Source organism: Onychomys torridus, chromosome 16 (assembly GCF_903995425.1).
Source record: "Onychomys torridus chromosome 16, mOncTor1.1, whole genome shotgun sequence".
Classification (NCBI taxonomy): domain Eukaryota; kingdom Metazoa; phylum Chordata; class Mammalia; order Rodentia; family Cricetidae; genus Onychomys; species Onychomys torridus.
The window spans coordinates 46,840,308-46,867,758 of NC_050458.1; the positions used below are offsets into that span (position 1 = coordinate 46,840,308).

The following is a 27,451-nucleotide window of genomic DNA, read 5'->3' on the forward strand; positions in this document are numbered from 1 at the left end:
GTTTATTGCAGCCGAGTGGTGGTACACGCCTTTAATCTCAGCAGTGGGGAGGCAGAGGCAGGTGGATCTCTGAGTTCAGGGCCAGCCTGGTCTACAGAGTGAGTTCCAGGACAGCCAGGGCTACACAGAGAAACCCTGTCTTGAAAAACCAAAACACCATGTCCACTTGCGGAGGACAATAGTTCAAGTTCCAGCACCCACATGGAAGCTCACAAAAGCCTGTAACTCCTGTTTTTCAAGGGATTCAACTTCCTGGAACTGGAATTATGGACAGTTGTAAGCTGCCATGTGGGTGCTGAAAACGGAACTGTGCATCACCCCGAACAGCAAGTGCACTCAACTGCTGCGTCGTCTCGCTGTCCCCAGAGACCAGCTGACCAGCACCCAGGTTGGGTGCTGATGGCCTGCTGTGAGGGAAGATGAAGGTTTTATATACATTATATAGGAAATTCAGCCTCATGTCATCTACTGGAAAGTAACCAGGCCTCTCAGCCCATCTTCCTGTCACATGCTGCCACCCTCCTGCCCTCCCACCTGACCCTCTAGACGGACTGAGTACTAGAAGGGAGTCCCTCTCCTTCCTGCTCACTGCTCACATCCCAGGCAGACAGAGAGTCCAAGGGCAGGCAGGCAGAAGAGCCAACTCAGCACCATGGCTCACCGCCCTGGAGCGGAGGGGGCAGCATCGAGGGTCCAGGAGGAGACCCAGGCCGCCGGCCCTCGACCGAGATGGGACATTGCACTGGGGCGGAGCTCCATGTGCTGCACTTTTTCATGTGTACGTACGTGCATGCACATGGCCCAACCCAGCTTTTTACATGGGTCTTGGAGATCTGAACTCAGGTCCTCATGCTTGCTCAGCAAGTTGTCTTAACCACTGAACCACCACCCCAGTCCAGTGATATACCCACTTTTGATGAAAAAAGCTTCTGGGTCTCTGCAGCTACCACAGGTGACTTTTATTTGTGAAGCTCCCAGGCACAGCCCAGACACACAACACAAAGGAAAGCAGGAGGTGGCCACACAGCCACTAAGGGAAGGCGCAGGGCATCTTCTACCCAGCACAATCCCCAACACACTATCCTGCCTCAGAAAAACCTCAAAGAGCAACCCAACATGTAGCTCTGGCATTAGGGAGACCTGCCCTTCCCTCCCCAGGATGAACAACGGGTCTGGGCCAGCCAAGGTGCTTCCTTTGGGTATAAGAGCCAGGGCACCCCAGGCCATTCCCACTCCTGGGCTATTTGGGGTTGGCCCTCGACTCCTCCTTTTGGCCAGATGGCTGAGGCCCGAGTTTGACTTTCCTATGACAGCCCCACCTCTGACAGTTCCTTAGGCATGGTAGAGACAGCAGGACACAGTAACTCCCCAGGCTTTGGTGGGACAGAAAGGCAGGGTAGGCAGGTCAGCCAACAGGGCCTATAGCTAAGCTGGCGGTAAGTTTAATAACAAAGCAGCTTTCAGCCCTTTCCCCTGGGTATCAATCCCCCACAGTGGACCTGGGTTAGTCCAGCAGGGAGAGATGAACATCTGCAATCCAGACAGGAAGTACATACCTACACACACCACACCGACACACGAGACAAAGACCCTCCCCTGCCTCTGGTCCAAGTCCTATCCAATGGAGACGTTGGCTGAGCTCAGTCCATCCAGGCCCCTCAGTCACTGGTGAGAGCAGGGTGAGGGACAAGAAGACGGGTTTAAGCCTCTACGTTGTGCAGTGTCTGCAGCAGATTGTGGCGGGCAAGGGAGCAGGGTTCCAGTGCGCCATTGGGCCTGCAGAGAAGACAGCTCAGTGAGGGTCCTGGCAGCATCATGCTTAGAAAAGACGGTTTCCCAACAGGTGGGAAGGGGTGGGGGTGGGGTACATGTGCCAGCCTCTGCAAGGACAATGTCAGTAACTCTGGCCTTTACCCAGCATCCGGTCCGGGAGCTTAGGCAGAACAGTAAGGTCACACTCACTTTGTCACAAAGGCCAACAGCAGGGGTGCAAGAGCCTTGGGGAAGTAGTCCTGTTGTACCACATGGTTCAGCACCATCAGGGGGCCATGCAGGCTGGGGATGGCCTTGATCTTGTCTTCGCTCTGCAAAATATGTGGGCAAGCTCCACAGTCACCTGAGACCCACATCTTCCCCCAGTGACCCACTGGGAGTGACCGGGAACTGCCTTCTCCAGACCCGCCACTCCCTGAAGCCTCACCTTGAGCAGACCCATGTGGATGAGCAGCCTGGTGAGGAAGGTGTTGGAATTGAAAGATGAGGAGCTGAAGGCCTTCTTCATGAGGGCATCTACAGGGGCAGAAATGGAGCGTGGCAGGATGCAGGCAGCAGGGGAGGGTTTGGCAGAACTCAAGGGTATCTATCCTAAGCCCTTGAGTTCTGCCCTGTCAACAGGTAGACATGGGAGGGATGACAGACAGGTATAGTTGACTGGGGGCAGAGGGGGGCGGCATGAACTAATGAAAGGCTCAATTTACCCACTGGAAGGCCCTGTCCACCTGGTAGCTTATAAAATGGGTGTGGTGACAGTATCCATTCTGTCTACCTTGCCCATGGGGCCAGGGAAACCTCCAAGCGAGGTTTTAGATATCAGGAAAAAAATGAGACCTGATGGAGCCGTGCAAAAGAATTTGGCCACTTGCATCTGAAGATGTTCACGGTTCCTGGAGAGCAGCCATAGAGCTGCGTCTTTGTGAGGCTCCCTTCTCACTGAACAGCCAGCCTCCCTCCCTCTGCAGAGCAGCCCAGCCCAAGAGGCATGTGTTTCTGCTCCTGCTCTTGCAGTGAGCTAGCCCTTCCTGGGACTTCCTCTCTTCTCTGCCTGGCCAAATCCGACACACCTGGAGGTTCTAACAGATGTGACGAGGTACAAGGTGACAAGGTTGGACTGGATGCAAACAATGATAGACAGAGCTTGGAATGTAATCCAGGAAATGTTATGTAGGTGAGAGAAGGTAAGGTGTCTTCAGTGTGGGCGACCACATGTGCAGAATCTCCCACACGGCACAAAGGCTTCTGACAGGATTAATTCATGGAGCCCTGCAGATTTGACTCTCTGCCCCGACCCTACTTGGCTGAAGTTTCTAACTCCATACAACCACATGCAGAACACAGGAAACCATCCGGGGTCTACCAGCCCCACCCAGCTCACATTACCGACGGCATCTAGGACTGCTGTCTTCACTGAGGCTTCGTCTCGAAACACAGACGCCACTTTCAGGAAGGCGGAGACAACCTTCTCAGGGTCAGAGGTATCAGTCTGAGGACAGATAATGGCTAGTTAGGGGCACAGCCCCCTGGCTCTGACTTCGTGGAAGGTAACTGCAAAAGGCTTTAGCACTCTGGGGGGCAAGGAGGGGCCCCGACTCATCCCAGATTATCCCCTGGAGTCTGGCGAAAAGCCAGTCCCCAACAGGAGCAGTAAACCAGTTAATGCACTAAGTGCCACTATCCCCAGGGAATGGCCACCAGCATCTGACTAACACTAGAAATCCGCCAGAGGGAGCCAACGTTCACACAGGAAGGCTGGCTCTATCCTGTTAACAATGAAGAAATGTAAAAAGTCAATTTCCTAAAATAGTGGCTCAGTTTCAAGTGTTAGATCCACTTACTGGAAACCTCTGAGAATTCCACTGAGCCAAGAAAATGTAGAATAGCGTGAAATGAAAATGTTTACACCATACAATCTCATGTCATGAAAACAACAGTTCACAGGTAAGTTTCTGGTTGCAGTCAGCTGAACTCCAATTTTCTCATGTGTACTAGAAGTAGAGCTAGCAAGACAATTCAGCACATAAGGAATTTGCCACCATGCCTGAAAACCTAAGTCTGACCTTTGGTAGGAGAGAACCAACTTCTGTGAGCTGTCCTCTGACCTCCACACACATACAAAATAAAATGCTTTTTAAAAAACTGACAGGTGTGTATTCTTGGTGAAAGGCAGTGCTTTTTACAACTAAGAGGACACTGAAATGGAGCACTACAATGGTAAGGGGCTGCTCCGAATGGATGAACGGCCATCACCGGAGGCTGGTGGGCAACTGAGTTGCACAGATGCTCCAGAAAGGGATTGGCTCTAGAAACAGCTAGACAGGCAGAAGCCCATGGACCATAAATGTGGGCATGCACGAGTGTGAGTCTGGAAAAATTCAAATTCCCTAACTGGAGTATTTGCTGGGACACGGCAGGGACTCTTATGACAAATCTATTTAAGGACTGTGGGTCCTGGAGCTGAGCGTGTTCTTACCTGCTGGACTATCAGCACGGAGACCTTGGGCCCAAGCCGCAGCAGCTTCTCTGGGGAGGGGAATGACAGGAAGGTGGAGAGGTCTGTGGGAGACGGGGAGGACAGCACGGGAGCCGGCTCCTGAGAAACAGGCGACATGGGCTCTGTAGATTCCAAACCCCAGATTCCTCCACCCGGCTGTGCCCAATCCCGCTGCAAGAACACTACTACTCCAGAGTCTAGGCCTACAGTTAGCTTGCTCGCTCGCTCTCACTCACAGGTCCCCAAGCACACGGGTTCTACAGGTGCTGACCCCAGTGTTCCTGAAGCCTTGGGGTATAACAGGATACCGCCACCTGAGCACTCCAAATGGAGCTCTGCCATGTGAACGAGGTCAGTGCCTGTGTCAGGTCAGTGCAAGGACCGGGTGCCCAGGGAAACCCAACCCTGAGAGGTACTTTGTCAGGTAACTGCTCCCAGAGCCCAGGAAAGCAACCCCATTCTGCAGTGGTGTGGGCAGTCTAATGGCGCCACCCAGACTCCCTGGGAACTTTATCTTGGAACCTAGGAGACACAGATGAACAGATTGCCAGTGGGGTCAGGCAAACTCAAGTCTCGGTCAACCCCAAGTCTCTAGACTGCCCCTAGGAGCCCATTGTGTGGGATATTTGTACAGCTGCTGTGACTGGTGTAATAAAACGCTGAACGGCCAATAGCTAGGCAGGATATATAGGCGGGATTTCTGGGGAAAGAAAGAGGAGATGAATCTAGTTGCTGGTGAGGGGTGCCAAGAGACGTGAAGAAGTAGGATGGGCAGTACGTGACAGGACATAGATTAATTCATAAAAAGCTAGCTAAGCCGGGCTGCCATGGCACACACCTTTAATCCCAGCACTCGGGAGACAGAGCTAGGCGGATCTCTGAGTTTGAGGCCAGCCTGGTCTACGGACCAAGATCCAGGACAGGCACCAAAGCTACACAGAGAAATCCTGTCTCAAAAAACAAAACAAAAATCTAGCTAAAAAGAAGCCTAAACAGCCGGGCGGTGGTGGCGCACACCTTTAGTCCCAGCACTCAGGAGGCAGAGCCAGGTGGAGCTCCATGAGTTCGAGGCCAGCCTGGGCTACAAAGTGAGTTCCAGGAAAGGCGTAAAGCTCCACAGAGAAACCCTGTCTCGAAAAAAACAAAACAAAAAACAAAACCCAAAAAGAAAGAAGCCTAGACTAAGGACAAGCTTTCATAATAAGTCTCCAGGTCATTATTTGAGGGCTGGCTGGGATAGAGGTATAGCAGCCACCAGGATAACCCGCAGGCGTAAGGAGCAAAGACTGAATTGTGTAGCTTTTCAGCAATCGCCTACATCAGTCTTCTAAGTGCTGGGATACAGGCATTAGTCATCATGCCCAGCTATGCTTAAGTTTTGCTGGTCTTCTGTTGTTGTTTAAAAAAAAAAAAAAAATGTACCAATAGTACTGTATGTTCTAAACACAGGCACACACGTGCACTTACTCACATTCTGGTAGAACACTCAGACACATACAGAAAGGTCTCTCGTAGCTATACACCGCAAACAGGCTTTCAGGGACCAGGGCTCTGCTCTATCCCAGCAAATGACAACAAACTTACCCCACTGTTAGGGTCCAGAATCTTCCGTGGGGGTGTAGCTGACTCCTCTCCTTGCCCTCGCTGCTGTGGCTCTTCCTCTTCATCCTCCTCCTCCTCCTCTTCCTCCTCGTCATCCTCCTCTTCCTCCTCCTCCTCCTCCTCTTCACCTTCCTCATCTTCCTCCTCATCATCCTCTCCCTCATCATCACTACAAAGAGAAGCCAGCTGAAGCCCAGCAGCCCCTGCTGCCTCGTAGACCTAACTGTCCCAGGCTCTGGCCAGGCCCAGACTGCTCACAGACTGGCACTCAAGGGTCAGCAGGGGGTCATCTTTCATTCCCCAGGGATACTACCCATGCTATTATAGACACAGAAGAAAAGAAATGGTCTCTGCCCCAAAGGAGCCTGAGGATCTGCCCAGGCTGGGATGCCTGGGGCAGTGCCAACTACACGTCATGTGACCCCAGGAGGCTATGGAGGTGGAAGAGCAATGGGCCTCTAGTTCCCCTGGATCCTGAAGCTCTGGAGATCTGGCCTGTACCAGAGTCCCCAGCCCTGAGAACACGTTTCTGACACATGAATGAAGCCTCCATCTTCCCTAGGGAGACCTCCTACTGCTGCCCACCTGGGCATCTCCTTCTTGTCTCAACCTCTCCCATTCCTACCAGTCAGAGAACTTCTTGCAGAAGACCAGAGTTCAATTCCCAGCATCCACACAGTGGCTCACAGCTGCCTCTAACTCCTGATCTAGATCTGATACCTTCTTCTGACCTCCACAGGGACTAGGTACACACAAAGACACATACATGCAAGGCAAAAACATTCATCCACTTAAAGATTAAAAAAAAAAAAATGAGACAGCAGCCCTTTAGGGGACTTCCAACATGCAGGTCTGTATGGTTCTCTGCTGAACACACGAAAGCTTTCCATCCTTTTCTCTCCAACACCTAGCACAGGTGCCAGCTACCAGACTAGCAGATAGAGAGAAACTACTGGAAGCAAGTCAAGAGCAGGCCTGACCCCTGGCCTCTGGGGCCGCCTTCCCAGAGTTCCCTACCTGAGGGATGCCAGCACCTTGGCCATATTGAAGCTGCCCAGTACCTCCTGAAGTTGCTCACAGCCCTCTTCTCCCAAGGCATTGCCTGAACCAGGAAGGAAATGAAGGTCAGGGAGGTCAGTGCTGGGGGCCAGCAGCCAGGGCTGAGCCAAGGCCGATGCTCCAGCCCCACAGCCTACTCACCATTGAGGTCCAGCTTTTCCAGCTCAGCCTTGTCGGCCACGGCCTCGGCAACCACCAGGGCAGCATCTCTCTTGATTTCACAGAAGGACAGGTTCAGCTCCTAGGAGCAAGAGGAAGGAGTAGAGAGGCATGCCAAGCCTGGGCTAGGAGACAAGCCCTGCCCTCCCAGCTTCCCCACCAACAGTAGCAGCAGGCTTGGTCTCCCAGCATGGGCACGGGGGTATGAAGAACAACAATGAAAACAATGCTATGAACCCGGCACGAAGTACTTGAGCTGTTTACACAAAAGTGAGAAGGCCAAGACCTGGCCCAGGCCTTCACACCAGACCACCCCCTTCACACCAAACCCTTTGGACTCATACCCTACCACCCCGATGCAGGAAGCCCTGAGCATGGGGACAATTGGCACCTTCAGCTTGGGCAGGCCCCCACGGACAGCATCTGCGATGGCAATGGCCCCCCTAGAGCGCACGAGGCAGTCCCCGAAATTGATCACCTCCACTTGCCGCAAGGTCTTCAGGGTCTGACGGGAGGAAGTAAGGGTTGATGGTGATGCTACCAGCCCTACACTGGCCTGACCACCTCACCAGTTCTTGTTATCACTGGCATCTGAGGCCAACCAAACCTCAACCACACTACTACTCCCCACACTACAGACAGATTTCTTCCTGAGGCATGAGTCAAATCTAATTGCATCCCATCACATCAGGGCTTAAGACTCTCCATGGCTCCCTATTACGTACAGATAGTCTCACAGAGCTGGAACACGACAAGGTCTCCAATCCTTCTTTTCCCTTCATTGCCCGTCTCGACACCCATTGAGCCTCAGGCATTTCAAATTAGGAGCAGCTTAGGAAGGCTCTCGTTGGTCTGTAGACCCTTCCATTAATCACTGTGCCTGAACCCCGCCCCTCACCATTAGTCAGGTGACCAGTCTTTATCCTTAGCCGAAAAAGGCAAGCTACCACAGAAGCCTCAAGCCCAATTTGACCTTCCATCTGATGCTAATACCTGCATTTGTGACATTTATAACTCATCTTCCACGGGTCCACCCGCCCAGAGGCCATAGTTCTGAGGTAACTACCACTGTGCTCAGAGCCTGTACAAAACTGGTCAGCAGTTCCTTCCCGCCTTGTACAGGATCGATCTCCCTGAAGTAGGGACCCTGCTTGCCACAGCTCCACCTAGCACATACGGCACAGACACAGGCTCAGTATGCCAGTACTGAACACATCAAAACAAGGAAGGGGGGGGGGCTGCCCAAGGCAGCTTCTTTCTGCCTTTGTAGCTTGAACAGAACCAGCGCTGGGGAGGAGCCAGAGGTCACTCAGCATCAGGGACTTGTAACTATAACCCTGCTCTGTACAAATGGGCAGGGCTGTGAGGTATTGAACATGGAAGGACAGAAAGGGGGGTGAAGAGCTATGCTTGCCAATGAACTTCCTGAGACCCACGAGCCCCTGCCACACCCTCACCTCAGCCATGGCCACTGCACCCTTCTCAGTGAAGGTGTTATCATTTAGGTTGATGGCTCGCAGCAGTGGGTTGATGGCAAATGCCTGGGCCAGGGCTGTGACACCGGGGTGGTTAATTCCATTCTGCGGCATGTGGACCTCTTCCAGAGTGCCAATGATCTGCAGGGGGAAGAGAGTTGGCAGTGCGACCTGGCGCTATAGCAACATGCAGCAGGAGGAGGGTAAGGAGGTGCTGCCATCAGCATCAACCAAAGGCTGGCTGACTTCCCAGGGCACAGATCACGTAGGGGCATCTCGAGCCCACAGCTCTCCTTCAGAACTCCAGATCCCAGGGAATAGTTTCATTTCTGTTGCAGTAAAAAACGCTTTGACCAAAAGCCACTTAAGAAAGGAAAGGTGGCAGGCATGGTGGCATGGTGACATGGCTTGCTGGGTGGCTGACCCCCGAAGCCCTCCTCCTCCTCCTCTCGATCTTCCTTTTTCCAGATTTCTCCTTCTATAGATCCTCTCTGCATGCCAGCCCCCCCCCCCCCATCCTTTCTTCTGCCTCGCTATTGGCCAGCTCCTTATTAGACCATCAGGTTTTTAGACAGGCCCAGTCACACAGCTTCACTGAGTTAAACAAAAGTAACGCCCCTGAAAAGAATATTCTGCTACAAGGTTTTATTATTGGCTGTTGTTTTGGGTTTTGTGAAACAGGACTTCCTTTTGTGTGACAACAGCCCTGGCTGTCCTGGAACTGATTTTGTAGACCAGGCTCAAACTCACGGAGACCTGCCTGCCTCTGTCTCCCGAGTGCTGGGATTAAAGGGTGTACCACCTCTGCCCGGCTGAAAGGGCTTTTTTTTTTTTTTTTTTTGCTGGAGCTGAGGACCACCGAGCTAAATCCCCAGCCCCCACCCCCCCACCCCCGCTGGCCTCAAACTCACGGAGATCCACCTGGCTCTGCCTCCCGAGTGCTGCAACTAAAGACATGCGCCACCACCGCCCGGCTTGGGCTTTTTTAAAGACACATTTTAAGTGAAGGTACTGAGGTCTGTTAAGTCCAACCAAATAGTCAATATCCCTTTTTTCCTTAGTCCATCATCTTCAAACACTCTCCTTTCTCAACTAGGAAAGATGGTAGAGCTGTAGGGAGAAGCCCTGAGGCAAATGGAAGACAACCTGTCTAGATGGGCTAGCCTCTGCTCATGGTGTAGCACCGTCTGTCCCCAGACTAGCACCAAGCACTAGCAGGAATGGGAGATTCAAGTGTGGGAAAGCGAGGTTTTTATTCTGTTTCTGTTTATAGCTCTGAATCAAAGTCCTTATTTCAGGGGTATCAAAGGCAGCCACTGAAGAGCATGCCCGCTGCATCACCTCCATGGTGAGCAGAGAGAACAGCCTCGCTACTTGCTCTTGCCAGCTGCTCTTCACTCACACAGTAGGGCACAGCCCATGAGCAGTGCTGCCCCCATTCAAACTAGGTCTTTCCACCTCAATTACAACCAAGATAGATCTGCAGACACGTCCACAGGCCAACCTGATCTAGACTAACTCCTCACTAGGACTCTCTCTTCCTGGGGCTAGAGAAATGGCCCAGGTCTGGTTCCCACAATCCACATTGTGGCCTCACTGGCACACGCATACACATGCAGCTGAAACACTCACACACAAAATACAAATAAAGATCCTCTTTTCAGGGACTGGAGAAATGGCTCAGTGGTTACAAACACACACTGCTCTTGCAGAGGACCTGAGTTCAGTTTCTAGCATCCATCTAAGTAGCTCACAACGGCCTATATCTCCAGTGCCAGTGATCCAAAGCCTCTGGTCTCTGTGGGCATCTGCACTCACATGTACAAACTCACATATAGACACTCTCCCCACGTAATTCTAAGGTATTAAGCTGATAATAAAAACTAATTTGCACACCTGGGAAGACTTTCTGGCTCCTGCTAGCCAGGAAACCTGTGTCCTCAGAGTCCCAGCCGGTCCGATCACTGGGGCAGTACCTTGTTAGTCCCAAACTTTCAAGGAGAGGCGCCATCTCCAGGCAGAGCAAAGCACTTCACACAGCTGGGATAGCACTGTCTCAGGGCATGAAGCCTGGGTTAAAACCCAGCATCCACAAAATCCAAAATGTGGGCTCAGTCAAGTGCGGGCCTTGCTGTTAAATAGGAGGACCTGAGTTCAGTCCCCAGAATCCACATGCAGATGCTGGCTGTGGTGCTGGAGGGGTCAGGCCCTGGAGCCCTGACCTGCAGCCGCTGAGACCCTGCCCCAGGAGCTGGATGGGCACGATTGAGGATGATACCTGACTTTGTTCTCTGATGTACACACCAGAGAAAGGAATCCAAACCAAAACACCCAAGAGGTTCGTATGGGCTTGAAACTGCCCATGGCAAGAGCCCCCACAGCCCACAGTCCAAGCGAGACTGGTTAGCTGCATGAGGATGAACCGTTTTCTCATCTACATTGAAAGATCACCCACAGACTCGGGGTGGGAAACGGTGGGTGGAGAAGGTGGGTGGAGAAGCCCATTCTTAGCAGAGCAGAGGAGTGAAGGCTGCAGGCTGAGGAAAGAGTAGTTACCCTCCAGCCCAGAACTCTGTAAGGGCCAATGCTACCAGCATGGAGGAGGAGTCCTTACTGGCAGCTCACAGGCAGGGCCTTCAGGGCTGCTGCTCTGGCAGTCTGGATAATGCTGGTGAAATGGTGTTTGTTGGGAAAAGGGGGGAATGGAGACCCCAGTTTCAGTCCTCACCATGTACACCAGAACCTACAGTGTCCTAGAATATGGGGACAGGAGAAAGGAGACAGGGGACAAGCTGGTAAAGTGTGCTGCAGGGGCCAGTGAGATGGTGCAGTGGGTAAAGACACTTGGTGTGCAGCCTGAAGACCTGAGAGATCATGTGCAGTAGAAGGCGAGTGTACCAACTCTGCCAAGTCACCCTCTGACCTCCACATCTGCACTATGGCGCGGGCACCCACACATCCACAACAAATACTTCCTTGAAAAATTAAGCCAGGTACGGTGGTATACGCCTTTAATCCCAGCACTCAGGAGGTAGAGGCAAGCAGATCTCTAAATTTGCAGCGAGCCTGGTCTACATACAGAGTTCCAGCCCTGGCTACAGAGAGATAGACTATCTCAACTACCAAACAGCAGCTTGTCAACCTGTTATGACCCCTGTGTAGGGCATCGTAGGGTAACAAGAAACAACTCACCCCAAAAGCTTCTGCCAATGCAGTGGCTCCATCATTCTCCAGGCGGTTTCTGCCAGCCACAAAAACCTTCAGGGCCAGTGGCTTGCCCTGGGCACTAGACTTGCGGTGACACTCAGTCAGAGCTGCTGCCAGGATCTGTAGGGAAAGGCATGGGGTTGTGTGCAGATCTTGACCAGGTCCTCACTCCACCTGCCTCTCAAGTGTTCTCCAGTGAGTTAAAGGTTACATCTACACCACCTCGTCCAGTGGTGGATCAGGGGACATTGCTGCAGCACAGTGGACACAGCACTTCAGTTTACACAGGACCTTTATACTTTCTAGCCAGAATCTTTCACGGAGACAGGGTCTCATTATGTAGTTGAGGCTGGTCTGGAACTCATATTGCTATATATAACTCAGACTTCCGAGATCCTCCACAGTCTTGCCATGTTGTCCAGGCTGGTGATCCTCCTGCCTCAACCTCCAGAGTAATTGGACTACCAGCATGTGCCACAGCAACCAGTTAGATGCTGCTTCTCATGGTCACTAAACCAGAAGGCTGACCAGAACCCGGAACCTCAAGATTCTCCCCCATATTCTGTATGGGAAGGAGCTTCCTGTCAGGCCATGGTCCCCCGCCACCACCTGACGACAGCACTTGTTGTGCTTAGGCAACTTTTATTTTCCTGAAGAAGAGCCACAGCTTTGATCCCACACGCCTTTAATCCCAGCACTGGGGAGGCAGAGGCAGGTGGATCTCTGTGAGTTCAAGGCCAGCCTGGGCTACAGAGTGAGTTCCAGGACAGCCAGGGATACACAGAGAAACCCTGTCTTAAAACAAAAAGCAAGGAGTAAAAAAATTACAAGTGGGGCCAGAGAAAAGTCCAAAAGTGATAAAATAGATGACGAAGCCAGCCCGGGCTACAGAGCGAGATCCAGGACAGGCACCAAAACTACAGAGAAACCCTGTCTCGGAACCCCCCTTCCCCCCAAAAAAACAAAGCCCTGGGTTCAATCCCCAACAACAAAATGGGCATCATACGGCATGCCTGTAATCCCAGCATTTAGGAGGCAGAGGCAGAAGGACTTAAGTTCAAGGCCATGCTCAACTAGATACTGAGTCTGAGGCAAGACTGTGCTATAAGATACCTTGTCTCAAAAACAAAATACAAATAAAAAGCAGCTCCTTTTAAGTTACTAGATCAGGGAAGAAGGCACTTAGGGAAGGATTGGAACCGGCCCCCCACTCTCCTTTATAGAATCTATGGTGAAGACTATAATTCTGTATGTCCCAAACTACCACTACCACGTGAATGACAGACATATGCCACACCTCCAAACCTGTTTATGCCAATAGAAAAATGGAGAGATGGGGCTGGAGAGATGGCTCAGCTGTTAAGAGCACTGACTGCTCTTCCAGAGGTCCTGAGTTCAATTCCCAGCAACCACATGGTGGCTCACAACCACCTGTAATGAGATCTGGTGCCCTCTTCTGGCCTGCAGTCATACATGTTGTATACATAATAAATAATCTTAAGAAAATAAAAAGTTTAAAAAAAAATAATAAAGAAAAATGGAGGTAGTACCAGCAATGTACACAGAGGCTTCTTCACAAGCACACCCCATCCCTGTTAGTGTTCTGTTACCCAGCTCAGTGTGATGGAGCCTCAGAAAGAGGGAAACAGGAGGGCCAGACTCCCTCACTGCATGGCTGGTAGCCATAGGGTGAACCTGAGTGAGGTACAGTCCTGTCCAAAAATAAAAGTGAGCCATGACTGCGGGAGCAGTTACCATGGCTCTTTCCTCTCTGGGGCTGTTCCAGATGTTGTGAGTAATAAGAGGTTTGGTACAGGGATATCCCAACCCCAAATTCTGCACAGCAAGCAGGTCAGGGCAGGTTAGGCAGCAGCACTGCCTCTGTGTTGCCAAGGCAACCCAGGACCGGTGGAATGGTTGCTTAGCAACCCAACCCTCTGGCCTGCTTTCCTCACTGGTTGCAGGCTGCTGTCTTTGAGACATTGCTTTCTCCTCTGAAGTGAGACCACAGTCCCCATGGTGGGGGCCTAAGGGCTGGACCACACTGCCCAGTGTGGATGCAGGGGGATCAAGGGCTGGCAACCCACCTTGCCACCTCCGATGCCCATGCCACAGTTGTTAAGCTTGAGTTCATGCAGGGTGAAGCAGGCGGGGCTCTTGAGGAGGGCCTCGAAGCCGCGCACTCCATCAGGCCCAAATGCGTTATCACTGAGGTCAAGTTCCACCAGCTGGGCTCCTGCAGTGATGAGCCCCTCCCCGAGTGAGATCTGGACACACAGAGAACTCAGTCAGCTTCCCAGACACCTACCAGATGCCTCTTCTGGGCAGGGTCATGGCCAAGCCAGTGAGAATGGGGCACAATGGATTAAAAATTGTAGACTACTGTTGTTGTGTGTTGGGGTCTAGGCACATGTGTACTAAGTGTACTGTACAGAGGTCAGAGAATAACTTCTGAGTCAGTGCTCTTCTTCCACCATGGCATTTATTACCCGAAGGAAGCCTGAACTGAGGTGTGCACCCCAAGTATCTTTGTCCACTGAGCCATCAAGCTGGCCCAGAACCGGCTTTTACAGCAGACTGTTTATTACTACGTTCCTACACTGGAATGGGAGTGAGCGGCACCTGGGGACAGGAAGATCTGGGAAGACTGTAGGTGGCGGCATTGAGCTCACTGAGGATGAGTGCCAGCCAGTCAACACAGAAGGATTCCAGATAGCAATACAAACCAGAGCAGAGAGATAAAGACGGGGGCCTGCCTAAGCTGGGGTTCCTTGGATATGCAAGAAGGCCTATAAACACCTCAAGTTTCAGGATAGTAGGAGCTGGATGCTGCTGGAAACCTGGGGGTGGATGGACAGGCATAAGAGCGGACAATGGCCGGAACTCAAGAGTGGACACCTTGCCTTTGCCCATGCCATGCACAAAGTTTCCTATGATCCTCCCGCCACTCACCAAACCAACCAGTGGCTGCCCTGCCACCTGAAGGTCTAGTCCTCCTCCCCACGCTGACCTCCAGCCCTCTGGTGGCCACACTGTGCACTGCATCTCCTTCAACAGGTTCTCTTACTTTCCTGCCTGAAGAGTCATTCTCAGAACTTGGACCATGGAGACAAAACATGCCTTCAATGCTGGAGCAAACTACTCAGGAGGGGCTCAAGAAAGCTGCTCCACCCAAGAGTTCAGTCTGCTCTCTGAATCCCAGACTGCTTATCCTCCAAGGGTTGACAGCAACTCCACCATCTCAGGAGCTGGCCCCGCACAGTGGGCCCTCTCTGGGACCCTTTGAGAGTCCCCGTACCCCCCACTGTTGTGTTGTAGTGAGGGCCTGAGGAGAAGGTAGGACCAGGGCAGCCAGCCACCCCAAACACCTTCATCCTGAGGCCCCGTGCTAGGCAAACAGACCCAGGGTAATATCCTAGGCCGCCGCCCCCAAACTTGGCCCTAGGAACTGGAGCCACTGTGGAGTAACTATTGAGTATCACAGCAAATGAGTGACAGAGAAGAGCAGCCACAAGGGACAGTGCAGACTGGGTCCTCCTGAGGAAACAGGCCAAGAGGAAGCAGGTCCCTGGGGGCACAGGGACCATGATACCAGGAGAAGATGGTCACAGCCTGGTTTTCACCTGTGGGGCTAACCTGATTCTCCAGAGAAAAGATGTGTGAGGGGGTATCTGACAGGGTTCCTGTGCCTGCAGGGAATGACTACCTGGTCCTTACCAGAGCCGGTGGGATCTCAGACCGAAGCCTTCCGGTGAACATATCACTCCAGTGGCATCGCTGTGTGGGAAGAAGGGAAGTGTTAACTGGGGAACCCAGGAGCAGCCTCACGTGAAGTCTCACACCACCAATGCCTCCCTAAGAGCCTGGGCACCCAAGAGGACTACGAGATTCCCTAGTTTTGGCTTTTTTCTCAGCATTGAATTGGACCAATTCTGTCTGTTAGGTAGAGGGACCTGGAAACAAAGGGTGTTCTCTCTGATCTGTCCAACCCTTTGGTGGAACATGGGACAATTCTGGGTGACAGAACAGCACAAAAGTAGACAGGGGCCTTAACATGGGGAAGCAGTACCTCCCAGCAGCCCTTCAGACCGCCTCCATCTGGGACTTGTTCCTACCCACCTCCATTGCTTGCCTTTTCCTTTTTGTTGGCTTCCAGACAAGAGTCTCACGTAGCCCAAGCTAGCCTCAGACTATGTAACTGAGGTGGGCCTTGATTTTCTAAGCCTCCTTCCCCACTTCCCAAGTACTAGGACTCCAGGTCTGCACCACCACACCCACCCACTACCTCCTTTAACAAAGGGAGGACAAGGCTCAGACTTAGAGCCCTTAGGTGGCAATAGTGTCACACTAAAACTCACGCTACCCAGTTTTCTTTCCTTTCGTATTGCACCTGATAACTTCCCATTTAGAGGAGTGGGGCTTGCCTTCGATTACTTTAAGAGCTAGTTCAGGGCTGCAGAGATGGCTCAGCATTTAAGCGCACTGGCTGCTCTTCCAGACCCTGGTTCAGTTCTCTGCACCCACAGAAGCTCACAACCACCCGAGGCTTCCGTTCCAGGGGATCCTATGTCCTCTTCTGCCAAGCCCCAGGCACATACATGGTGCACACACACACATGCAGGCAAAATACCCATACACTTAAAAATTTTTCAAATACATAAAAAGCACTACATTTCACATTTAGTGAAAAATGATCAGATAAATGTCACAAAGGTAGTAGCCATTTCCACTTTGGTTACAGAAGCCATATCCCTAGCTCTGACTGCTACAGGAGGGTCTGTTAGAAGCATTGCTGGCTAATTTTCATGCTTCTGGGGGGGATGGGGGGGAGACTCCCCTAGTTTGTCTTTCACGACACGGGTCCAACAGGCTCTGGACGGAGGCAGTAGCTGTAGCAGTCTGCGGGCGGCTCTTGTCCTCATGTGGCACAGACCCCCCCACCCCCCCCCCGTCTGTCTCTCACCTTCAGCTCCGACTTCTTCTCCAAGGCCTTGGCGATGACTTTGGCCGCTTCCACACCCACCGTGTTACCCTCCAATCGTAGAGCCTCCAGGCCGTCAAATTCCTCAATCTCCTTAATTACGTCTTTAGCTGTGTGAACAGAGCATCTTAGGCTTTGGCAGTTTCAAACCACTGGGCAGGGGCAACTCAAGAATCACCTTACCTCATTTCCTTCAAGGCTATGAACTGTGCACCCCCAGAGACAGGAGAACGGGACAGGCTCCCAGCTAGGCAGGGCAGGGATGTGCAGACTATTCGTCCATGCTCAAGCGAGCACAGGCATTCACTGTGGTGCTTAGCACTAGTGACATTATGAATAGTTTCTTTTTTCATTTGGTGGCTTTTAAAGATAGGGTCTCACCTAGCACAGTCAGGCTTTGAAGTTTACTATGTAGTCAAGAAAGACCTTGATTCTCTTGCTGCCATGCTTGGGACTAGAACTTCCTCTACAGCTGTCCTTAGCACAATGTCCTTGCCTTTTCAAGACTTGCTCCAAAAGGTGGTCCCCTCTAATGCCAGGAGACTGGCCTTCTCAGATGGCTGTTCAAGAAAACACTTATTCAAGCCTTAAAAGAAAAAGGTCAGGGCTAGGCCTGGTGACACACACCTTTAGTCCAGTACTTAGGAGGCAGTGGCAAGAGGATCTCTGAGTTCGAGGCCAGCCGGGTCTACAAAGATAATTCTAGGGCAGTCAGGGGTACGCAGAGAAACCGTCTCACCAAATAAATAAATAAAATCAAAGATAAAGTGACCATCACTTCTCAGGTCCTTTTGTTCAGATCTCTCAAAGATGCTCACATTCTGCCTCCAAGTACCTCGTTCCCACTCAAAGTTTTAGGAGCTCCTTCTCAGAGGCTGGGGTAAGGGGGGGGGGGGGCGCGTTCCTAGAGACCTAAGAGAATGCTGGCAAGGTGGAAAAATAACCACCTGAATTTCAAAGGCAAATCCAAGGCCTTTGTCTCCTTTCTCCAGTGCTAGGCATCAGATCCAGGGCCTAGTACACTCAACTGCATCCTCAGCCCAAAACCTGAATTCTAATTCTATCTCTACTACTATGCCCTTAGCAGAGTTATATCACCTCCTCAGTCAGTTTTCAAATCTGCAAAATGGGGATAAAGCCTTCTAAAGGGAAAAAAATCATACGTTATTTATTGTGTTAGTGTGAGTGCACACAAATGTGGGGTCAGAGAACAACTTGCGGTGGTCAGTTCTCTCCTACCACATGGGTTCCAGCAACTAAACTCAGGTCATCAGGGTATAAAAGTGCCTTTAACCACTGAGCCGCCTCTCCGGCCCAACAAACAGCAGCGTTTTCAGATTTGTATTACTGAATTAAGCTCAGTGTCTATTCAGAAGCACGGGAGCAGGGAATTCAGCTGAACCCCATTAATCTTGCTATTTGTGAAATTTGTGATCTTGAGGGCTGGAGACGGCTCAGAGGTTAAGAGCACTGACTGCTCTTCCCGAGGTCCTGAGTTCAATTCCCAGCACCCACATGGTGGCTCACAACATCTGTAGTGAGATCTGGTGCCCTCTTCTGGCCTGCAGGTGTATATGCAGACAGAACATGGCACATAATAAACAAATAAAGAACTGTGTGACCTTGAATGAGTGACTTAGTCTCCCCTGTAGAACAGCAGCACTTCTACCCTCCCCCACAGAGACGACAGCACAAACCCCAGCAGAGCGCAGAGGCAGGAGGGTCAGGAGAAGGTCAAGGCCATCCTCTATAGCTAGTTTGAGGCCAGCCTGGACACATGAGACCCTATCTCAGAAAAACAAAAGCTGTTGGGGGCCAGCCTGGTCTGCAGAGCAAGTTCCAGAACAGCCAAGTTTACATAGAGAAACCCTGTCTCAGAAAAACAACAGGTCAGATCTAGTGGTGAGTGATTTTAATAATCTCAGCAAGAGAGGTAGAAAGGTGGGGGAATCTTTGAGTTCAAGGCTAGCCTCATCCACTTAGAGACCCTGCCTCAACTAAACAAAATAAAAAACCCACAATAATAATAAGGAACCAAAACAAAGCAGGTGAAGTTGGGGGTCAGGTATCCATCCAGGAATCTGTACATTTCAAGGTACAGTGAAGTTGTGAGGGACAGACATCCACACCCTCCTCTCAAAGTTCACAAAATCCCCTGGAGCAAGTTTAGTGGTACATGAGACAATCTGACAAGTCCAAACCAGTTTCCCTGGTTGGGTCAGAACTCCAAGAGGTCTCTCTCACAAGGTCTGAAGGCAGATACCTTCATTTCTAGGCAGCGAGGGATTCAGGGTTGTCTGTGCTGCCTGAACTTTGGTCACGGATAGTAAGGCAGGAACCCTTTCCCTCTCCCAGTGATGGAATTTCCCATGAGGACCCAACACAGTCTTTTAACACAACTCCCTCAGGGCCTCCGCCATAAGGAAGGCAGCTAGCTTGGGGTGGTGAGGGGACAGATAGGGGTGGGAAGAAGCTGGCCCTGAAGTCAGGGGCAAGGCTAGATGGACAAGTTTGAGACGAGTCTGAGCTATACATTGATGAGACCCTGTCAAAAGAAAAACACACACACAGACAGACACAGTAACAGAAGAAGCCTCACTGTTAGAATGGACCAGTGGCATTGGCCTCACCTCCCAGGCTGCCAGGACAAATGGTAAGGAGATGCTCAGGAAGCCCAAGCAAGCACACACTAACACCCCTCCCTCCCTCACACAGCTAGCCCAGGAACTCACCATCTTCCGCGGTATTCAACTTGAGACTCTTGCCCTTAAAACTCAGCTGTCCTCCAGCCACCTGGGTTTTGGCCAGGGTCTCTGCCAGTTTGGCAATGTCTTCAGAAGCCATGCTGGGGAAAATGGTGGGCTGCCCTGGAGATCTGCCAACTGAAGATAGAAACTACATTTAAAAAAGAATCTTGGGTTGGGGATTTAGCTCAGTGGTAGAGCGCTTGCTAGGCCCTGGGTTCGATCCTCAGCTCCAAAAATAAAAAAGAATCTTGTGAGGCTGGAGAGATGGCTCAGTGCTTAGACAGACACACTGACTGCTCTTCCAGAGGACCAGGTTCAATTCTTAGCACTCACATGGCAGCCCTCGGCTATATGTGACTCAGTTCCAGGGAACCTGACACCCCCACACAGACATACATGCAGGCAAAACACAAATGCACATAAAATAAAAATAAATTTAGAAAAGAGAGAACAAAGAATCTTGGATCTCTGGTCCACCCGTTCCAGAGACAGACGCACCTCCTTGAGCAATGCAGCTCGTCCTAAGACATGATGGCAAAGGTCGGAGATCTAGGCAGCGAGGGATTCAGGGTTGTCTGTGCTGCCTAAACTTTGGTCATGGATAGTAAGGCAAGAACCCTTTCCATCTCCCAGTGATGCCTGGTTGCAAGGACTGGAAACCAGGCATCATGTCTGACAAAGTGGATGTTGCGGCCATCAATGATCCCTTCACTGACCTCAACTACACGTTCTACATGTTCCAGTGACTCCAGTGTAACTCCACCCATGGCAACTTCACTGCCACAGTCAAGGCTGAGGAAAGAAGCTTGTTATCAACATCGCCTTCTTCCACAAGGTAGACCCCCCAACATAAAATGGGGTGATGCTGGTGCTGAGTATGCTGGAGTCTACTGGTGTCTTCACCACCATGGAGAAGGCCGGGGTCCATTAAAAGGACCATCATCTCTGCCCCTTCTGCTGATGCCCCATGTTTGTGATGAGTGTGAACCATGAGAAGCATGAATATTCATTCAAGATTGTCAGCCATGCTTCCTGCACCAACAATTGCTTAGCCCCCCAGCCAAGGTCATCCATGATTACTCTGGCACTGTAGAAGGACTCATGGCCACAGTCCATGCCATCATTGCCACCCAGAACATCATCACTGCATCCGCTGGTTGCTGCCAAGGCTGTGGGCAAGGTCATCCCAGAGCTGAACGGGAAGCTCAGGGCATGGCCTTTTGTGTTTCTACACAGATCAATGTGTCCACTATGGATATGACATGTTGCATCCTGGAGAAAGTTGCCAAGTATAATGACATCAAGAAGGTGATGAAGCAGGCATCAGAGGGCCCGCTAAAGGGCATCCTGGGCCACACCAAGGACCAGGTTGTGTCCTGTGACTTTAACAGTGATCCCCCCACTCTTTCACCTTTGATGCTGGGGCTGGCATGGCTCCCAATGACGACCTTGTAAAGCTCATTTCCTGGTATGACAATGAATTCAGCTACAGCAGCAAGGTGGTGGACCTAATGGCCTACATGGCCTCCAAGAAGTAAAAAGTCCTAGACAGACCACCCACCCCAGCAAGGACAGGAGAGCAAGGGAGAGGCCTCAGCTGCTGAGGAGGGCTGAGCATCCCCCTCAGTTTCCATCCCAGACCCCCAGAAGATGGGGCGGGGCTTAGGGAGCCCTACCCTTTGAATTCCATCAATAAAGTTCACTGCACCTATAAAAAAAATCTTGTGAAAGGGGACTGGAGAGACGGCTCATCAATTATGAGTACTTGCTGCTCTTATAGAGAACCCATATTTGATTCCCATCACCCATACCGGACAGCTCACAACTACCCATTAGTTCAACTCCAGATCAGACATCTCTGACCTCTCAGGGTACCCACATTCACATGCATATATTCACACTCGTACACACATTAAAAACTTGTCTTTTGATACCTGCCCCCCCAGCACTCACACATACACCATAAATATACAGTGAATTAAAATTTTAAAACATTTTTTTAAAGGGGCTAGGGCAGCAGTTATCAAGCTGGGGTTACCTAAGGCTGTCAGAAAACACAGATATTTACATTACAACTCATAACAGCAACAAAATTATTACTTTAATTATGAAGTAGCAACGAAAATGATTTTATGGTTGGGAGTCCCCACAACACAAAGAGCTGTATTAAAGGGTTGCAAAATTAAGAAAGTGAGAACCACGGGGCTAGGGAGACGGCTCAGTGCTGAAAAGGCTGCTCTTCCAGAGAACCGGAGTCAACTCCTGGCATCTACATGGTGCCTATGGCCTCTGTGGGCATTGCCAGTATACCATACAGACATATGCAGGCAATATACCCAACATGTTAAAAAAAAAAAAAAAAATCACCTATCAAACCAGGCATAGTGACACAGGCCTTTAATCCCAGCACATGGGAAGCAGAGGCAGATGAATCTCTGAGTTCAAGGACAGCCTGATCTACAGAGTGAGTTCCAGGATGGCCAGGGCTGCACAGAGAAACCCTGTCTCAAAAAACAAAAACAAAACAAAAATTTAAAAAATAAAAATAAACAAACAAACAAATAAAAAATATCTTTTAAAAAGTATTCTTTTGGGGGGCTGGAGAGATAGCTCAGAGGTTAAGAGCACTGACTGTTCTACCGGAGGTCCTAAGTTCAATTCCCAGCAACCACATGGTGGCTCACAACCATCTGTAATGAGATCTGACGCCCTCTTCTGGCCTGCAGGGATACATGTAGACAGAATACAGCAGACACAATAATCTTTAAAAATAAGCTTTTGAGAAGCTTAAGGCCCTGGGTGTGATCCCTAGAACAACCCCAAAGTGTGTGTTGGAGGGTGTCCCTTGAGATCTCTGGCGGAGGTGGGGTGGGTGGATTAGCCCTCTCCCTACCCTGGAGAATCCAAAAGCTAAAGCACCAGGAGAAGTGAACATGGGATTAGAAAGACCAGTCTGGAAAGGAGGAAGTGATGACTCCCTCAAGTCGCTCTCCAGACTGCCCCAGCAGGACACCCAGTGCAGGGCAGTCAAGTCCCAAAGCCAGGGCTGCAACGGTCACACACCTGCCTGATCATCTTGGGAGCACTCTGCCTGAGGGTCCTGCTCCTCAAAGAGGACACAGATGGCTATGGGATCCAGGTCATCCATCCCAGGGAATGCCCCACTGCCCATGCTGGCATGACTCGGCGTGGCACACAAGGCTAAGGCATGTCTGGTTTCAACCCTGGTTTCAATGCCACAGTAGCCTCTCAGAGGTTCCTAGGAGACCAGAGGTACCTACATCACAAGGGTTGCCATGACAATAGATGAGTGTGAGGAACAAACTCAAGCTTCTCCACAGGGTTTCAGACACACAGTGCACACTCAAACAAGCAAGCACCACAGGGCACTAGCTCCAACCTGTCCTCTACTTCAGTCCCTGACATTCTCAGATCCCAGGGGCTGAGGGCTCAGTCTACGAGGTTGCCCCAACCGGGATGCTAACAGGAACCCCAGGCTGTTTACCTGTGTTTCTAATCTGCTGGCTATGAATTAGGGTTGCCATGACCCTCCCCTTGGGGGCCAATTAATTTCCTAGAACAGCTCACAGAACTCAGGGAAAACACAGTATCTACTGATTTATTATAAAGGATATGTATGTGTGTGTGTTGGGGGTTACCCCAGACCTCTACCATCATACTTCAAACCCCAACAAATGACTTAATCATTTATTTATTTATTTAGAGACAGGGTCTCAATGTGTATCTCTGGCTGGCTTGAACTCAATCTGTAGATGATGGCCTCAAAGTCAGAGATCTGCCTGTTTCTGCCTACCCAGTGCTGGGATTAAAGGTGTGCACCATCATACTGAGCCAGGCAGTGGTGGTGCGCCTTTACTCCCAGCACTCAGGAGGCAGAGCCAGGCAGATCTCTGTGAGTTCGGAGGCCAGCCTGGTCTACAAAGTGAGTTCCAGGACAGGCTCCAAAGCTACACAGAGAAACCCTGTCTCGAGAAAGAAAAAAAAAAAGAAGAAGAATGTATAGGGAAGGTATGAGAAAAGGGGCCAGGGCTCCCATGCAATCTTAAGGCCTGTCATCCTCCAAGAATTTTGTGTTCAGATGTCTGGAAGCCTTCCAAGCTTGTCCTTTTTGGAGGTTTATAGAGAATTTGTTATGTAAGCATGACGGTTATATCATAGGTGTCGCTGACAAATCAGCTTAGGATACAGGACAAGAGTAAGAGCCCCAACCCTGTAATTGTTTAGATTATTCTAATGACTACCCTCCCTATCCAAGCACTACCTAAGGGCCTGAGAGCCAGCAGTCAGCATTAGAATACAAAGACTTGAGAATTTTAGTTTTCTATGCCAGGAAGCAGAACCAAATACGTATTTCATAATCTGACCACCAGCAACAAAGCTGCCCACAGATGGGAGCTTAACAGATTGGCAGAATGGAAAAGTGGGTTATAGCTAAGTGAAGGGGACCTGTCTACCATGCAGGAGGCTCTATGTTTAACCTCCAGCACTACTCACAGAGAATGGGTAACTCCATGCCCCAAGAGGATGTGGCAGGTAACTAAAGGGGGTTTGAATAAGAATGGCCTCCGAGGAGGGCAGAGGTGGCCCATGCCTTAAATCCCAGCACTCAGGAGGTAGAGACAGGCAGATCTCTGTGAGTTCAAGGCCAGACTGGTCTACTAGGGTTTCCATGACCCTCCCCTTGGGGGTCAATTAATTACAGGGAAAACACAGTATCTACTGATTTATTATCAAGGATGTGTATATGTCTGTGTTTAAGGGTATGTATGTGTGTGTTGGGGTGGCTGGTACCCCAGACCTCTACCAGGACAGGCTCCAAAGCTACACAGAGAAACCTTGTCTCGAAAAACCAAAATAAGTAAATAAGAATGTCCCCCACAGGCTCATATATTAGAATTCTCTCTCTGCCTTCAGATCAGGTTGTAATCTCAGGTACTGCTCTAGCCCATGTGGACCATCATGCTCCCCAACATGATAATGGATTAAACCTTTGAAACTATAAGCTCCCCCCCAAATTAAATACTTTTTTATTTTTTAATTTTTTGGTTTTTCAAGACAGGGTTTCTCTGTGTAGCTTTGCGCCTTTCCTGGAACTCACTTTGTAGACCAGGCTGGCCTCACAGAGATCCGCCTGGCTCTGCCTCCCGAGTGCTGGGACTAAAGGTGTGCGCCACCACCTCCCAGCTTACTTTTTTATTTTAAATAAAAGTAGCCTTGGTCATGGTGTCTCTTCACAGCAATAGAACACTGATTAAAATATGGGGACTAAACAGTCACCTTCTGAATGCTAGGTCACATGCAGACAGTGATCCTGGTAAACACAGGTCAAAGCCTGATTCTCAACAAACTAGGCATTAGGCAAAAGCCCCACTAACCTCCTGGTCCTTAGATATCCTGCCCCATACCAGGGTTCCTCTGGGTTCGTCCTGCCTCCCATCACTTTCCTTATCGTATCCCTGAGCACCCTGATTTATCTAGTTTATCAATAAGCATAAATTACTACTCAGAATAAAACATCAGAACATTCAACAAAACACTGTATTGAACACTATGTACTGACACTGTTCCAAATACCAGGAGATCTGCAGTAAATCACATACCCTTTGAAGCTTATATTCTAAACAAAGTATTTTGCATGCCAATGAAAAGGTACATGGAATTGAGGAAGGGGCAGTTCAGTGGCAGAAGTCTTGCTCAGTATTTGTTGAAGTCCTGGTTTCAATCTCTATCACCCCCAAAAGACCAGGTGGTGGGTGCACACCTCTGATCTAGTACTTAGGAGATGAGGCAAGAGGATCAGGAGTTCAAGGCCATTCTCAGCTACTGAGGGAGTTGAGACCAGCCTGGACTACAGGAGACCCTGTCTGAAGAATACAAAGAAAAAGTCCACATAAACCAACCAAGAAAGGGGCAAGGAAGGTGGTTTTGGTTTTTGTTGGATTTCTTTTTGCGGGCTGAGGGTTCCGATTTACAGTGGAAAAATTAAAGGTGTTTTCTGCAAAGAAACTAAAGATATCACAGATAGAGCCATGCAAAAGCCGAGGGAAGAGCATTCCTTCCTATAAAGGGAGCAGAATATGCACAGGCTCGTGGGAGGAGGGACCTGCAAGGCCAGTGGGGCTGTGGCTAGAGCAGAGAGGCGAAAATGGAAACGTTAGCGAGAAAAGATAAAAGGGCTTCCAGTCACCAAGGCCATTTTAAAGACTGTGTATCAGTATGGGGGTCCCGGGGGAGTTTCCAGCAGATAACAATGCATCAAGCTGCTCTGACAGAACAGTGTCCCGCTATAGGGTCTGATATTTAAGGGCTCAAAAAAAAAAAAAAAAAGACAATAGGAAGAGGAATCACTCGGCAACCTCTTATAGTTCTTAGATGAGACAATGAGGTTAAAAATGTGGCGGCGATGGTGGTGGTGGTGGTGGTCCACGCTCCAGGTGGACGGGAGGCACATGCTCAGTCCATGCGACGGGGACACCCAGGCACACACAGGCCCTCTCCCACTCCCCTTAAAGAATGACTAACCAAAGCACAGAGGGATGGAACTCATCTATCCAAGGTCAGCAACCGGCCTGCGAGGGCGCAGACACAAACGGTCAATACACAAACGCCCTCTCCTCCTGGGCGGGCGGCCGCGTGGGAGACGACGTCCTCCAGGGGCACATCCATCCATCGACCCGGCAAAGCGTCAGCAGTGACTCACGCCGGGCTTCCCGCGCGGGCGTGGGCCGACTCGGGTAGGCGGCGATGGCCGGTGGGGCCCCACCCGGAACGCCAGGCCGGCCTCGCACCGCCTCCAGGTGAGATGGAGGCCACCGCGGGCAGCTGTCCCCTCTGGGCCTCCGTTTCCCCAAATGTGAGAGGGTCAGCGCCGCCCAGCGCCCCACCCCACCACGCGGGGCCGCGGTGGGCGCAGCGAGGTCAGATGGTAGGCTGGAGGCGATCGCTTCGCCCCACCCAGGCCCTGGTGGCTCAGGCAGGTGACAGGACAGCATGAGGGCCCCCGACTCACCGCAAACAGGCGGCGGCGCCGCGTGGGGCGACGGCACGCGCGCGTCGGACACGGCTCGAGAGCTCGCGTGGGGGCCGGGCCGGTCACTGCGCCTCCGTACGCCGGTCCCAGTGCCCAGTCGGCCCGAGTGTCCTCGCTGCAGCGGCTGCTCGGCTAGCTTGTGCACACCACCTGCTCCACGAACCCCAGCGATGATGGCGGCGGAGGAGGATTTTTGAAAGCCGGCAGTTTCTTTCCTTCGATTTGATTTGTTCAAGTCGGAGCGGGGTTTTGCCGGGCCCGCGTGCGGGGCCTACCGGGAAGGGAAGTCCTGCCCGCCGGGCCGGCTATGACTGGACTCGCCTTATGAACTACAATTCCTATGAAGCACCGCGCTCTGAATTCGCAACTCTCTTTCCGCCCTGGCTTCTGGCTTCTTCTCAGATGGCTAACATAGGACGGTGTTGGAAGGGAGCACCGGCAGACTACAAATCCCAGCAGACCATGCGGCAAAGCGGCGCGCCCTTCCGTAGAGGTTTGCGCTCTCATTCACGCAACTTTATTGACAAAGGCGATGACGAGAAAGGCGTGCGGCTGGATGTGCGGCTATTTTTTTTAAATTTAATTTAATTTATTTTTTTTTTAATTCCAAGGAAATTGAAAGAAAACTCCGCCAGGCGGTGGTGGCGCACGCCTTTAATCCCAGTACTCACTCGGGAGGCAGAACCAGGCGGATTTCTGGACTACAGAGAGTTCCTGGAAAGGCACAAAGCTATAAAGAGAAACCCTGTCTCGAAAAACCAAACCAAAAAAAAAAAAAAAAAAAGGAAAAAAGAAACAAAAGAAAACTCCAAGGATTCCAAGATAGTTACAAAAAAAAAAAAAAAAGCCATTTTGTAGTAGAGACAACCTGCAGGCATCACCTTAAGCACCTGGTCCATAGTA

The 27,451-nt window shown here is 50.9% G+C and overlaps 1 protein-coding gene and 1 non-coding gene across 3 annotated transcripts; both read right to left on the reverse strand.

Moving 5' to 3' along the window:
* Positions 1-938: 938 nt before the first annotated feature.
* On the reverse strand, positions 939-26,826 carry Rangap1 (Ran GTPase activating protein 1). 2 transcript variants are annotated; one of them, XM_036208289.1, is made up of 16 exons: positions 26,528-26,826; positions 19,483-19,632; positions 16,733-16,860; positions 15,487-15,546; positions 13,857-14,036; positions 11,755-11,889; positions 8,545-8,703; positions 7,479-7,592; positions 7,070-7,169; positions 6,887-6,971; positions 5,852-6,038; positions 4,247-4,366; positions 3,157-3,259; positions 2,201-2,289; positions 1,963-2,084; positions 939-1,776 (listed from the first exon to the last, which is right to left on the reverse strand). In XM_036208289.1, exons 2-16 carry the CDS (start codon positions 19,592-19,594, stop codon positions 1,701-1,703), a joined length of 1,770 nt encoding a protein of 589 aa, XP_036064182.1. In that variant the 5' UTR covers positions 19,595-19,632; positions 26,528-26,826; the 3' UTR covers positions 939-1,700. The 2 variants fall into 2 exon arrangements, with proteins under 2 accessions (XP_036064182.1, XP_036064181.1); XM_036208288.1 differs by lacking the exon at positions 26,528-26,826 and adding an exon at positions 26,041-26,520.
* LOC118597525 lies at positions 9,660-9,799 on the reverse strand. Its single transcript, XR_004946831.1, has one exon. It is a non-coding gene; the product is annotated as a small nucleolar RNA SNORA55 (small nucleolar RNA).
* Positions 26,827-27,451: the final 625 nt, after the last annotated feature.